General features: G+C 59.5%; 1 protein-coding gene across 18 annotated transcripts in view; it reads left to right on the top strand.

The window, feature by feature from the left end:
• The window catches only part of MAD1L1 (mitotic arrest deficient 1 like 1), a 425,682-nt gene that overhangs the window by 227,285 nt on the left and 184,723 nt on the right, over nucleotides 1–13,674 (top strand). For 14 of the 18 annotated variants that reach the window (XM_055115663.2, XM_063605596.1, XM_055115667.2 and 11 more), the window contains one exon: nucleotides 8,382–8,438. The exons of 3 other annotated variants lie outside the window; for them this stretch is intronic. In XM_055115663.2, coding sequence (XP_054971638.1) covers nucleotides 8,382–8,438 — 57 coding nt within the window. Of the gene's footprint in view, nucleotides 1–962; nucleotides 985–8,381; nucleotides 8,439–13,674 lie in introns of those variants that run through there. One more of the 18 variants, XM_055115672.2, reaches the window with a different exon arrangement.

Here is a 13,674-nt window from a genome sequence, read left to right as displayed (position 1 = left end):
GCCAAGGGCGCCAGGGCCCAGGGCTCGTGTCTCAGCACACGTAGCCACCTGGGACACGTGGTCCCACCCGGAAAGAGCTGTGTGTGACCCTTCAGCTGCTTGGGTGGAGGCAGCTCCCTGGTCACTCGGTGCCAGGGTTGTGGGGCCGGGGCGTGGCTGCGCTGGGGGCCTGCTCGTACTGGTTTTCCCGCCATGTGATGAAACCCTCTCCCCACAGCCTCTGCACCCCTCAGTGCTCCCTGGTGTGTGCCCCTGAAGCCTGGCTCCGAGTGGGCTTGGCCTCTCCTGGGGAACCCGAGCACTGCGTCAGGTCGTTTGGGATGGAGCCGTGTTCCTTCCCACCTGAGCTTCCTGCGTGTCTGCGTCTGAGGCTGTTTGGGATGGAGCCATGTTCCTTCCCCCCTGAGCTTCCTGCGTGTCTGCGTCTGAGGCTGTTTGGGATGGAGCCGTGTTCCTTCCCACCTGAGCTTCCTGCGTGTCTGCACCCAGCCCGGGGTGGGCTGTGGAGGAGGGGCTGAGGCTGGGGAAGTGCCTGGCCTGCCTGCGAGCAGGCTTGGCATCTGGTGTTCCCAGCCGTCAGCCCAGCCCCCACCCCGGGCCTTGGGAAGCTCTCTCTCCATCCCACCATCTCCGCATCAGAACAGGCTGCACCCTACACTGCCTTGCGGAGCCAGCCTGAGCTTGGGGAGCTCTTGTCTCAGAGGTGAGGACGCTGTGGCCACGGCCCGGGGGCTCCACCCGGTCACCCAGAGAGTGAGAGGTGTCTGTGTCCCCCGAAGGTGACTGGGCAGCCCCACAGTCAGTGCTAAAGTGCACTGTCCAGGGTGTTTCCACAGGGGGTGCTCTGCCGCCCACCCACTGCCTCCATCACAGATGCGGTTTCCTGGAGGAACCCTACTGAGACCAGCCTGGATTTGCGCTGTCTGAGGCCCTGCGGGAGCTGCTCTCCAACGCACACACGGGCCGTGCCAGCTCCTCGCCCTTGTGAGTGTGATTCTCTCCGAGCTCTGGGGATTCCATGTTTTAAAGGCAGCCTTATTGAAATATGATTTATACTCAGTAAAATCCCCCAGCTTTATCTGTATGATTTGATCCATGTTGACCGTCAGTTTCCTGCCACCCCTGGCTCGTGGAGACACTGGTCTGGGGCCTGTGACTGTTGTTTTGGGCTTTCTTGGAACTTCACGTAAACAGAGTCCTGCAGTTGCTGTGTCTGTCATCTCTGACTGAGCACAGAGCTTTTGAGACCCATCAACGTTGTATCAGCAGTTCATTTACTTTTATTACAAAATAATTCTCTATCCTGAGACTCTACCAAAATGGTCTCGTCTGTTCACCCGCTGACCAATACCAGGGTGGTTTCCCATTCTTGCCAGCTGGGACAGAGCTGCTGTGAATATCTGCGTGCCAGACTTCCTGTGAATGCAGGTTTTCATTCCTTTGGGCTCTACATCCAGGAGTAGGATTGTGGGGTTTAACTTTTTTTGGCGGGGACAGTGTGGGGACAGAGTCTTGCTCAGTCGCCCGGGCTGGAATGTAGTGGCGTGATCTTGGCTCGCTGCAGCCTCCGCTTGCCGGGTTCAAGTGATTCTCCTGCCTCAGTATCCTGAGTAGCTGGGACTACAGGCACGCACCACCACACCCAGCTAATTTTTGTATTTTTAGTAGAGACGGGGTTTCACCATGTTGGCCAGGCTGGTCTCAAACTCCTGACTTCAGGTGATCCACCCGCCTCGGCCTCCCAAAGTGCTGGGATTCCAGGCGTGAGCCACCGGGCCGGGCCCTAACTTCTTAAGACATTGCCAGGCTCTTCCCAGCGGCCGTACCGTGGCAACATGCGGGGTCCAGTGACGCGTTACTGCGCAGGCTGTCGGCACCAGAGCTGGGAGAACGCTCCGCTGTGGCACTGTCAGCTTTGGTATCTGGATCCAGCGGGGCAGCAGCACATTTAGCCCTGGCTTCAATCTGTGTGTCTCCAGTGACTGACGTGCCCAGCGTTTCCCGTGCTTCTCCACCTCAGTGCCTCTTCTCTGGTGGCGTCTGTTCAGGTCCCTTCCCTCTGTCTGGTGCTGGCCTGCCAGGCCCAGCTGCCCATCTGTGCCTCCTGGAGTTCCCATTCCTCTCTCCTCACCCAGCAGGCCTGCTGGGCTCTGTCTGTGGCACTGCCCCGGCCTGGGTCCTGGGGGACTCACCCCATCCCTTCCCGCGGCTCTGAGCTGCCTGCCCTCCCTCGCCGGAATCCCACGGTTCCTTGTGTTGTATCTGGTGTCTGGGGACTGAGGTGGGAGGGTGTGTCTGTGCTGGTTCCTCCAGCTTGTCCAGAAGGAGAAGTTCTAGCGCATTTTGGGGCCCATGAGAGCCTGTCCCCCAAAGCTTCCTGGTGCCCCATCTGGGAGCCTCCTCTGCGCACACAGAGAGCGTCGTCTTGGGTCTCTTGGGACCCCAGTGTCCTGCCTCGCCTCTCCTGTGCTGGGCCTTGTGGGTTTAGTGATGTCCCGTCTCTCCTGTGCTGGGCCGTGCGGGTTTAGTGATGTCGTGTGTCTCCTGTGCTGGGCCATGCGGGTTTAATGATGTCCCGTCTCTCCTGTGCTGGGCTGTGCGGGTTTAGTGATGTCGTGTGTCTCCTGTGCTGGGCCGTGCGGGTTTAGTGATGTCGTATGTCTCCTGTGCTGGGCCGTGCGGGTTTAGTGATGTCCCGTCTCTCCTGTGCTGGGCCGTGCGGGTTTAGTGATGTCCCGTCTCTCCTGTGCTGGGCCGTGCGGGTTTAGTGATGTCCCGTCTCTCCTGTGCTGGGCCGTGCGGGTTTAGTGATGTCCCGTCTCTCCTGTGTTGGGCCTTGTGGGTTTAATGATGTCCCGTCTCTCCTGTGTTGGGCCATGCGGGTTTAGTGATGTCGTGTGTCTCCTGTGCTGGGCCGTGCGGGTTTAGTGATGTCCCGTCTCTCCTGTGCTGGGCCGTGCGGGTTTAGTGATGTCGTGTGTCTCCTGTGCTGGGCCATGCGGGTTTAATGATGTCCCGTCTCTCCTGTGCTGGGCTGTGCGGGTTTAGTGATGTCGTGTGTCTCCTGTGCTGGGCCGTGCGGGTTTAGTGATGTCCCGTCTCTCCTGTGCTGGGCCGTGCGGGTTTAGTGATGTCGTGTGTCTCCTGTGCTGGGCCATGCGGGTTTAATGATGTCCCGTCTCTCCTGTGCTGGGCTGTGCGGGTTTAGTGATGTCGTGTGTCTCCTGTGCTGGGCCGTGCGGGTTTAGTGATGTCGTATGTCTCCTGTGCTGGGCCGTGCGGGTTTAGTGATGTCCCGTCTCTCCTGTGCTGGGCCGTGCGGGTTTAGTGATGTCCCGTCTCTCCTGTGCTGGGCCGTGCGGGTTTAGTGATGTCCCGTCTCTCCTGTGCTGGGCCGTGCGGGTTTAGTGATGTCCCGTCTCTCCTGTGCTGGGCCGTGCGGGTTTAGTGATGTCCCGTCTCTCCTGTGCTGGGCCGTGCGGGTTTAGTGATGTCCCGTCTCTCCTGTGCTGGGCCGTGCGGGTTTAGTGATGTCCCGTCTCTCCTGTGCTGGGCCGTGCAGGTTTAGTGATGTCGTGTGTCTCCTGTGCTGGGCCGTGCGGGTTTAGTGATGTCGTATGTCTCCTGTGCTGGGCCGTGCGGGTTTAGTGATGTCCCGTCTCTCCTGTGCTGGGCTGTGCGGGTTTAGTGATGTCCTGTCTCTCCTGTGCTGGGCCGTGCGGGTTTAGTGATGTCGTATGTCTCCTGTGCTGGGCTGTGCGGGTTTAATGATGTCCCGTCTCTCCTGTGCTGGGCTGTGCGGGTTTAGTGATGTCGTGTGTCTCCTGTGCTGGGCCGTGCGGGTTTAGTGATGTCCCGTCTCTCCTGTGCTGGGCCGTGCGGGTTTAGTGATGTCCCGTCTCTCCTGTGCTGGGCCCTGCGGGTTTAGTGATGTCCTGTCTCTCCTGTGCTGGACCGTGCGGGTTTCGGTGTTTTCTTTGTTTTTCTTTCTTTAGCTGTGTTCTTGGAACGATAAGGTGAGGGAGGAGTGGACGTTTGCCAAATGCTCTTCAGTGCTGGGACTCTGCTGTGAGCTTCTCACACCCTCCCTCCACAGAACCTGTCACACCAGGGAGGCCCAGGACAGGCACGCATTGTGGCCGACACCCCAGGCCACAGCCACCTTCGTTCTCCCAACTCCCACCTGCCCTGTCCACACCCGCTCCCATGTAAAACATTCTTTTTTGTTACTTGGAAACTTCATGTCTGACCACTTACCCTGTTGGAGCTGCAAACAGCAGTGTGTGTCCTTGAATGGCCACAGGGCCTGCTCGTCTGTGTTCTCTCGGTGTTCCATGGCTCTGTTCTTAGGAGCACCCACACGTGTCTTTTCAGGTTATGAGTGAGAGGTGGCTGAGGTGTCCTGCACCCACAAACCTTGTGCTGTAGAATGTCTATAAGCCAGACCTGAGCTCCCTCCTGCCGCCCTGCCGCTCCCCCATCTCCATGCCCATGGAGCATGCTCTCCATTTCACACTCCCGGAATTCCGGCCCCTCTGCGTGCTGAGCTTCTGTCTGGTGGCTGCTCTGCTGAGAACCCTCCGCCTGGAGTCACCTCTGACTCAGGGTTGTGCAGTGTCCCATTTGGCCATCCATTTGGGAAGATGCAGCCGGTTACAAACGAACTTTTTTTGTTTTGTTTTACATCTTCGTTTTTGTTTTTTTGACACACGGTCTCACTCTGTTGCCCAGGCTGAAGTGCAGTGCCCCAGTCATGGCTCACTGCAGCCTCAACCTCTTGGTCTCAAGAGATCCTCCTGCCTCAGCTCCCTGAGTAGCTGGGACCACAGTTGTGTGCTACCACACCCAGCTGATTTTTAAATTTTTTATAGAAACAGGATCTCTGTATGTTGTCCAGGCTGGTCTCGAACTCCTAACCTCAAGCAGTTGTCCTGCCTTGGCCTCCCTAAATGCTGGTCTCACAGGTATGAGCACGGTGCCTGGATGAAACCATTTCTCTTTATGGTAACAGAACCGTCCTTCTTTTCCTCCCTAATTCGTCCCCCAGGGTGCTAGAGTATATGTTTTAATGGAAATATAACACAATACACCAAAGTGCACAGATTGTAAGTTTTCATCCTGTCGGACGACAGAGCGAGTGTGTGTGTAACCCCCCTAATGCAGGCGAAGACACAGAACTTCCTGGGTCACACAGGACCCCGTGGACGTCTCATTGCAGCCTGAGTGACACCTGTGTGTTCAGTCTTCGGTGAAAGGTGGCTCTCACTGTCTGTAAGCCGTCTGTCTTCATGGCTGGATGGCTCCTGTGATGCCCTCTGCTGTCCTGGTCGCCTCCTGGGGAGCACTCAGCTCGTCGATGTCTGCCTTCTTGAACCCAGGGCCCTGCGTGTGAGCCAAGCCATAGCTGCTCCTGCTGACGTGCGGTTGTCCTCCTGGCCCCATCCCGGGGCTGCACTCTCACGGGAGCTGCTCCAAGCAGGCCCTGCCCAGGTACCCGAGACCAGTGCGTGAGTCTGAGTTCAGGGCTCCTTGGCTCCGAGTCACCTTTCGCCAGCGACTCTGGCTTTGAGGATGTATCAAAAATCTCACTGGTGTCTGTGTTTCCAGGCCCTGGGTCATGTGAGGATTTCAGATGCATGCGTTCTGTTTTTTCCAGCCATCGATGGAAGTGCTAGGCTGAATGGGGCTGGTACGGAGGTGGACGCCTCGGCCTCAGGCTGATGAGCCGCTTGTGAATGAACTTGTCTTCTGACACACATTACTCAGTGCTGTCCTCACAGAAACCTGATGAAGCCTTCGGAAAATGCCTGCAGCCTGCCCGCGTGGCGCCGGAGGCTGTGAAGGCTGAGGCTGCTGTGGCCTGCCTGGCCTCGGCAGGACCCTGGGCTGGCCACCGTGGTCACGGCTCCACCCTGCAGTGATTCTGTGTCGGGAGGCACAGGAGAGCGGGGTTGGCCCGGGCCTCGCGCACAGCTCTCAGCCCTGCTGCTTCCGGACGACCCCGCCTCTTCTAAGCTGCTCCTGTAAAGTGCCTTTGACCTTGCAAGGTTGCCATGTGAACTGATGTAAATGGGGATGACGATGTGCCTCCCCTGTAGCTGTCACCTGAGGCCGGTGTCCATCGTGCCAGCCGCCTGTGTGCCCAGGACAGTGTGCCGGGTGTGGCGGACATGGACGGGCTGCCAGGGGTGCGGGTGGCTCTAACGGGTGCATCTCGCTGCCCAGGCCAGCTCAGAGCTTTGCCAGGGGTGCGGGCAGCTCTCATGGGTGCGTCTCACTGCCCAGGCCACCTCAGAGCCTTGTTGTCGTCCCCCCTGTTTGGGGTGCTGTCTGGCCTGGTGGCCTGTGGGTGCTGGTAGACCTGGGCGGGGTGTAGGGCTGCGTGAGGAGAGCATGAGTGTGGACTGCAGCTGCCTCCCATGTGCTGAGGCTCTGCCCAGGGGCATGGGGTGCCCTGGATGCCCCGACCCGGCTCCCTGTGCCCCCGGGAGTGCCCAGGGCTGCAGCTCGGTGAAGTGCGTTGTGTCTAGGCCCAGTTTGGGGGATGTCCCTCTTCCATCTGCCGTTCCCAGTCCCAGCTGCTGGTGACCGCAGCGGTGGCCGGATTATCCAGGGTTCAGCTGGCTGTGAGGAGGGCAGTGTGCTGCTGCTAGGCCTCAAGGCACCAAGCTTTCCAGTGTGGGGTCCACACAGCCCAGCGTGGCCACGGCCACCTGCCTCCTGATGACAGTGGCTAGGCTGGCTCCAGGGCCTCCCCCAGGGCAGTGTGAGGGCAGCAGGCGGGGCTGGTCATGGGCAGAGCTCAAGGCCTTCCCCTCATCCACAGGCGTTGCACAGGGGTGTTGGGCAATGGGGGTCCCTCCGGTGGCCCCACTGAGTGAGGCCCCACACCAGAGGCTTGGGAGGCTCAGGTGCTCACACCTGCAGCCTCCACGGGAGCACCTGGAGCCTGGGTTTGACTCTGCTGTGGCGTCCAGAACCAGCAGGCACCAGGATAGCCTGTGGGAAGTCCAGAGCCTGGCTCTGGCTGGGCCTGTAGGGGAGCTTGGGGGCCCATGGTCTGCAGAGCGGACAGGCGAGGACTGTGGGCTGTTGCCTCAGCCACTTTCCCCAGGCTGTGTCCCCAGGGGCTGTAGTGCCTTGTTTTCTGTGTCTCCAAACATACTTCCCCCATCCCCACCACATGTGCACATGCCACACACAGGTGTGCATATACATACCCACACTTGTGTACACGCACATACACACGCCTCCCCGCCTCTCTCCCGTTTCTCCTGGTGACTTGCCTGGTGGTTTCCAGTTGCCGCTGGGCCAGGCATCTGCCTGCCTCTCGATTCCTCCCTCACCCTCAGGCCTGCTGGGCCTCCACCCCACAGATCCCACACCCCACCATAGCCACCTGCCTCACTCCTGGGCTGGCCCTCCATCTCCTTCCCGGCCTTTCCTGTGTGCTGTGGCCTGGGGGGTCTCACAAGGCCCCCTGCCTGGCCCTTCCTCCCGGGTTCTAGGACAGAGCCGCAGTGTGTTTAGGTGGTGGGGGCAGTGGGGAGCCAAGCGGGGTTGTGGGAAGGAGTCAGGAAGGGGCAGAGGCAGAGGATGTGGGGGAAGGTAGGAACCGCAGGGGCAGAGGCCCAGGGCGGGGGTCTCCGAGGTCCTGAGCCCCATGCACCGTGCAGGTCATGGCTGCAGGGTCACTGTCCCCACCAGGGAGCCGGACTGCTGACATCCTGGCCCCACAACCAGACCCAGCCTTGCTGCTCCATGAGGCCTGTTAGGAGGAGGCGGCTGGCTTTTCATTGCTGGCTTTTCTACCGTTAGTGTGGGGTCAAGCCTGGTGCCCTTTGGGGAGTGTGTCGGGGCAGGAGACCCTTCCTGCCTGGGTCGGGGTCCTGCTTGGGGGTGGCCATGGTGGAGGAGATGCTCTGAGGTGGGGCCTCTGCCTGGAAGGTCACCTGATTCTGTTCTTTAAGCACGAGCCTGCCAGGGAGAGTGAATTGATTTCCTCTGACTGAAAGTCCCATGCTGAACCTTTCCCTCCGTCTCTCCCCAATTCCACAGTCCCTCTTGGGCCCACCCCTGTCCACCCCGTTCACAGTCAGTTTCCTGAGGCAGGTTTTAGGAATGGACCTTGGTTCTGTCAAGCCTCTCGCAGCCCACTCGGTCTTCGTCTCCATCAGTTGTCTCCATCAGTGGGCTCTGGGCCTCGCGGGGCGGCCACACTGGCCCCTGCCCACCCTCTGGCTGCCCACTGCCCAGCTCCTGGGTCCCGTTGCTCCCCAGAGAGTGGAGGCTGCGGGGTGGTGGGGGTTGTGTTCCCTGCAGTCCTAGAAATGGGGCCTGGCCCACCACAGTCTCAGGCCGAATCCTGTCTTGTCTTGCAGGCTCAGCTGTCGCAGGCCCTGGAGGAGCTGGGAGGCCAGAAACAAAGAGCAGACATGGTGAGTCAGACGCGGGAGTGGCTGGGATTCAGGGCACCTGGACCCTGGGTCTGGGCAGGGACGCCTGTCCCCATAAGCCTTTAGGCTGCAGGCGCCAGTGCATGGCTGCCTCTTCTGTCGTCGGAAGCTGCGTTGAGCAGGGAAGGGTGTGTGAGGAGCCTGAGTCCCATCTCTACCAGTGACAGGTGGCATGCGCCGGGGGGGAGCACAGCCCCTTGGGCCCGACCACCGTGTTTGTGGCAGGGGGCCAGTGACATATTTGCCGCACGAGGCCACGGTGTCGGGGCAAAGCAGGTGTGAGAGCCTATGAGGGGTCTGTCCAGCAGCGAACTGGACATCAGTGCTGTGGCTTCATGGACCCCTGTCCTGACCACACAGGACCCGAGTCCCTAGTGGGACCGTGCCTCAGCCGGGGCTTGGGCGTCACTCAGCATGGGTCCTGACCAGGAGAGGGACGTCTCTAGTGAGTGCTTATCTGCCCTCTGTGAATGCAGCAGGTGTGCTTTTAAGCTGTTTTCTCCTCAGCCCACATCGGCCCCACTCTCCTGGCTGCCTCCGAGCCTGGGTGGGGGGCCCGCAGTGTGGGCCTGTGGGGGACCAGGCAGGCTCTCCTGGTTTCTGGACCTCCAGTGTCAAAAGCTTCCCACTGTTTTAGGGAACAAATGGGCTTTGCTTTTGAAGCGTTTTGGCCTAAACAAAGTGTAGGTTCCCTCCATGCTGCCCTGGCCTTGGCCATGTCTGTAAAGGACAAGGACGGCCCTGGGGCATGCGTGCGTGCATGTGTCTGCATGTTCTGCCCTGGGCCATGCGTCAGGCTGGCCTGGGTCACAGGCAGAGCTGCTGTCAGCGTTGTACGGACCCCAGGGCCTGCAGCCCAGGTCGAGGCTCCCGTCTGGGCGTCCTTGCTTGCCAGCTCGTGACTGTGAGCCGGTGTCCTGGCTCTCAGGACCTCAGGGCCTTCCTCTCCACCCAGCAGGGGTGTGCTGAGGGTTCATCGCTTGACAGACTCTGGGGCTGGCTGCACAACCTGTGGCGGTTGTGGGTGTGGCCATGGTTACAGGCCCTTCTCATGGGACAGGGTTGGATGGGGTTGGAAATCATCCTCTTGAGAGGTACGGGCACCAGGGCCTAGGCTGAGAATGGGCAAGGGTTGTCTGCAGACCCTGGAAGAAGCTGCCCAGCGGCGCAGAGAGGCAGCAGCAGGGCACCGCGCGGGTCTGGGCAGAGCTGGCATCTGCAGGACCAAGGCCAGGTGGGCTGGCAACAGCTGTCCTGAGCCTCTGGAATGGTCGCTGTTCACTCAGCAGCCGCTTAAGGACATTCTTCTTGGTGCTGGGGACGCGGCAGCCAGCAACACAGGCTCCTGCCCTCCTGGAGGCACACTGTTGCCAAGTGAGTAGTCAGTGGCCCATAGGAGAGTGAAAGACAGAACTTCCGGTGGTGGCGAATGGAGGAGCCGCATTCTCCCGGGGCCGCTCTGCAGAGCGTCCTGAGCCAAGCCTGGGGGACCCAACTGTTGGTGGTGGAAATGGTGGGGCAGGCAGGTCCCGGACCCAACAGTGAGGTTAGGGGTGACAGAAGCGGGGTCCGCGGTGGTTGGTAGTCCAACCTTGTGGGCCCTGTCTGGTCACGGCAGGGCTGTGGTTTCATGGGTGGAGGAGGTGGTGACACAACCTGGTATCCATTCGTAAAGGATGACTGCTCTGTGCAGGGCCGCAATGGGTGGGAAGTGGCAGGCCGGGGTGGGAGACGCAGGTGCCCTGGGCTAGGACTGCAATGGCGTGCGGAGGCGTGGTCCGAGTCCGCTGCGTTGAAGGGAGATGCAGGTGAGGTAGAGAGCGTGAGGGCTGGGAATCAAGGACGGCTTCGGCATTCCGCCCTGGGTGGGCTCATGGTATGGGGTGGGGAGATTGAGGGTGAAGTGTGGGAGTCTCACGCCTGCCACACGTTGGATGCACAGGGCTGGAGGCTTTGAGTCGGTGCCCTGGGGTCAGAGGTGCCCATCTGCTCTGCATGGTGTTTCTGTTGTTGGGAATGAGTAGGTAGCAGAGAAGTCAGAACTGGAGGCTCAAGCCTCTTTGGGGCATTCCAGCATCCTGGCATCTAGTCTTGGGGAGCAGCCATGAGTTGGGGTACTCCATGGAGGGCAGGTGCATTCACAGAGCCCTGGAGAAGGAAGTGTTTTCAGGGGACAGTCAGACTGCAGAGAAGACCCGGAAGGGGAGCAGAGGATTGCCCTGGGCCTTGCGGCCGGCGTTTCATTGATGAGAGGAGAGGCCCAGAAGGGCCTGGTCAGGGGCTGGGCCTGGAGCTGGAGGGAAGATTCGCTTTACCGATGGGCAGTGGGAGAGCGGTTTATGCTGAAGGGAGCCTCACTGTAGTGACGGGCATGATGTAGGGCTGGGGCAGTGGAGGGGCATTGAAAGGGGCCGGGGCCAGCAGGTTGCTGGAGCTTCCTGTCTCCTCCTGAAGTGGGCATGAGGCGCACTGGCCTGTGAGGGTCCCCGCAGTCCCGCTGAGGTTTGTGGTGTAAACTTGGAGCCAGGTTGGGCGTCAGGCTTCTGTCTGCCACGCTCAGGTGCTTCCCAGCAGACACAGTCATGGGGAATGGGGTTCACCAGGGCGGGTTTGCCAGGGGAGCGCAGTGGAGGAAGGGAGGCGGAGATGTGACGCTTTGCTCAGCGGAGGGAAAATCAGGCTGTTGGGGGCTCCAGGACAGGCCTTTCTCAGGTCTGGGTTTTAAAATTGGAGAAATTGGAGTATCAACCATGTTTTTCTTTAGGCTGTAGAAATACTGGGGGGTGGGGTTGTTGTTTTGTTTATTTTCCTCTCTGTGTTCTGCTGTGACCTTTCATTGCTGATGTAGTTTGCAGGGGAACCCATTGTAACTGTATTGTTTAATGGCAGGTCTGAGACTCGGTTTCCATTCCTCTGCCCTCATCTGAGACGGCTCAGGGCAGGCCTGAAAGATGCTCCTGCTTCAGTGAGCGGGTTAGGGGGGGCTCTGTGGAGTGTGGGGTCTGGTGTCCAGCAGTGTGTGGGGTTAGGGGACTCTGTGGACTGTGGGGTCTGGTGTCCAGCAGTGAGTGGGGTTAGGGGGCTCTGTGGACTGTGGGGTCTGGTGTCCAGCAGTGAGTGGGGTTAGGGGACTCTGTGGACTGTGGGGTCTGGTGTCCAGCAGTGAGTGGGGTTAGGGGGCTCTGTGGACTGTGGGGTCTGGTGTCCAGCAGTGAGTGGGGTTAGGGGACTCTGTGGACTTTGGGGTCTGGTGTCCAGCAGTGAGTGGGGTTAGGGGACTCTGTGGACTGTGGGGTCTGGTGTCCAGCAGTGAGTGGGGTTAGGGGGATCTGTGGACTGTGGGGTCTGGTTCCCCTGAGTGCAGGTGTTCAGGAAGTCCTCTTCTGCCTGTGTGGGGGCTTGGCGGGGGGTTGGCAGGGGGTTGGTGGGGGACACACCCAGAGCTTTCCTAGTTCCCAGCCCCGAGGGCTGTCGGTGCTTCCTTCTCAGTGACTGAGCTTTCTGGACCCTTCAGTGAGGCCCCTTTTCCTGTTGCCTCTGGAACAGCCTGGGGTGGGTGGAGGGATGCTCCCATCTGAAGATGCCCTATGGAGACCCTGGTGTTCTGTGTGTCAACACGCTGGCTGCCTCACTGTTGGCCTGAATTGAAACGTGCCCGGGGGCCACGCTTCTGCATGTGCAGGAGGCCAGGAGGGTTAGAAATGGAGTTGTCTGAGCACAGGCCAAGCCCTCGGCATTATGGCTGAGCCACCTGCCCGGCACCTGCAGCTGCCCTGGAGCATGGACTCCCCATGTCCAACAGAGGCACGGACGCCTCGGAGCTGGCATCTTGACCCGGGCATCGGCCCTTGTCTGGCTGCAGGTGGTTTTGGAGGAACTGCTCACTCCAGTCCTCTATTGTGGGGAGAGAGACAGAAACTGGTCTCGGCCCTCAGGTGGGGTGGGTGTGGCCGCCCTTGGAGTGCTGGCTTCTCCGGATATCTGGTTCTGGTCAGGGGGCTGTGAGGTGCGCTTGGTGCAGTGCTGGGCTGGAGGTTTGGCTGCTTTTCAACCTGTGTTTTTTCTCTTTTTTAGCCCATATAATTTCTGTTCCTTATTCATCGTACGCCGCACTGTTTAAGTGCTAATGCCTGGGCCCCAAGCTGCAGCATTTGACTTCGAATTTGGTGGTGGGAGGATTGCCCCCAAGCAGAATCGTGATTTTACCCCTCCCTGGGTTGAGCTCCTGTTCCTGGCCCCATCCTTTGTTTGGAGCAGCAGGGCTCCCGAGGGACGAGAGGAGGGGTCTCACTGGCTCTGTGCCCCTCTTGCCATGCAAAGCCCTTCAGAGGAGGTCCTGGGGAGAGCAGTGCCAGGTGAGGGGGCTACAGACACCGTGGTTGGGGCTGGCCCCTGCCAGGCATGCCTGAAGGCCAGTGGCCTCCCTCCCCTGCCCCCCGCCACCGCACTGGGCTGTGCAGCCCTGGGCTCCAGGTTGCCCCTTCTCTGTGTGACCCAGAGCCCTCAGTGTCATGGCTTCTTCCCGGGGGTTACAGGTGCATGTTCCTGTCTGAAGGGGGTCTCTGGGCTGCGGGACAGCCTGACTCCCTTTTCATTTTATGGTGGAGGAACCTGAGCTGGGATGGCTGGAGTCACCCGGGTCTGGCTCTGAGGCCCCTCCCACCCAGTTCCCTGTGACTGGCTCGGCAGTGGGTGCTGTCTGGGGAAGGGGCTCCCTTGTCCCTGGAAAGGCGGGGGCCTAGGTGCTCTGCACCCTCAGGGCTTGTGTGGAGAAGCCACATTCCAGGCAGGGCTGACTGTGTCACTCACGCCTTCTGTCCACAGTGGTCTGGGACATGGCCCTAGTGCCCGTCCCGTCTCCCAGCCTGCAGCTCCTTTACCTGCTATTTTCCAACCCAAAGTCATTTTGTTATTTAGGAAATGAGAAAAGAGAGAAAAAAGAAAAATTTAAATCTTTAGTTAATTGCCAATGACAAGACAAAGGCACTCTGACTTTCTTATTATTAATTAGCAAACCCGTACTAATTAGTAAGCATAAGTACAATTCATGTTTTTTTCTTTAAATGCAATTAATATCGCAAGGAGAGATTTCCTGGGCCATCGTCGTATCATTAGCGAACCCTCCTAATTAGCTAAGGCCCGCAGTGGCTGGAGATAGGAGTCTTTTGATTACAGCTCTAAAAAATCCTCTAATATTTTATATCTTTGGGGAGTGAGG

Source organism: Pan paniscus, chromosome 6, assembly GCF_029289425.2.
Source record: "Pan paniscus chromosome 6, NHGRI_mPanPan1-v2.0_pri, whole genome shotgun sequence".
Classification (NCBI taxonomy): Eukaryota; Metazoa; Chordata; class Mammalia; order Primates; family Hominidae; genus Pan; species Pan paniscus.
This window is presented reverse-complemented; position numbering and strand designations above follow the sequence as displayed.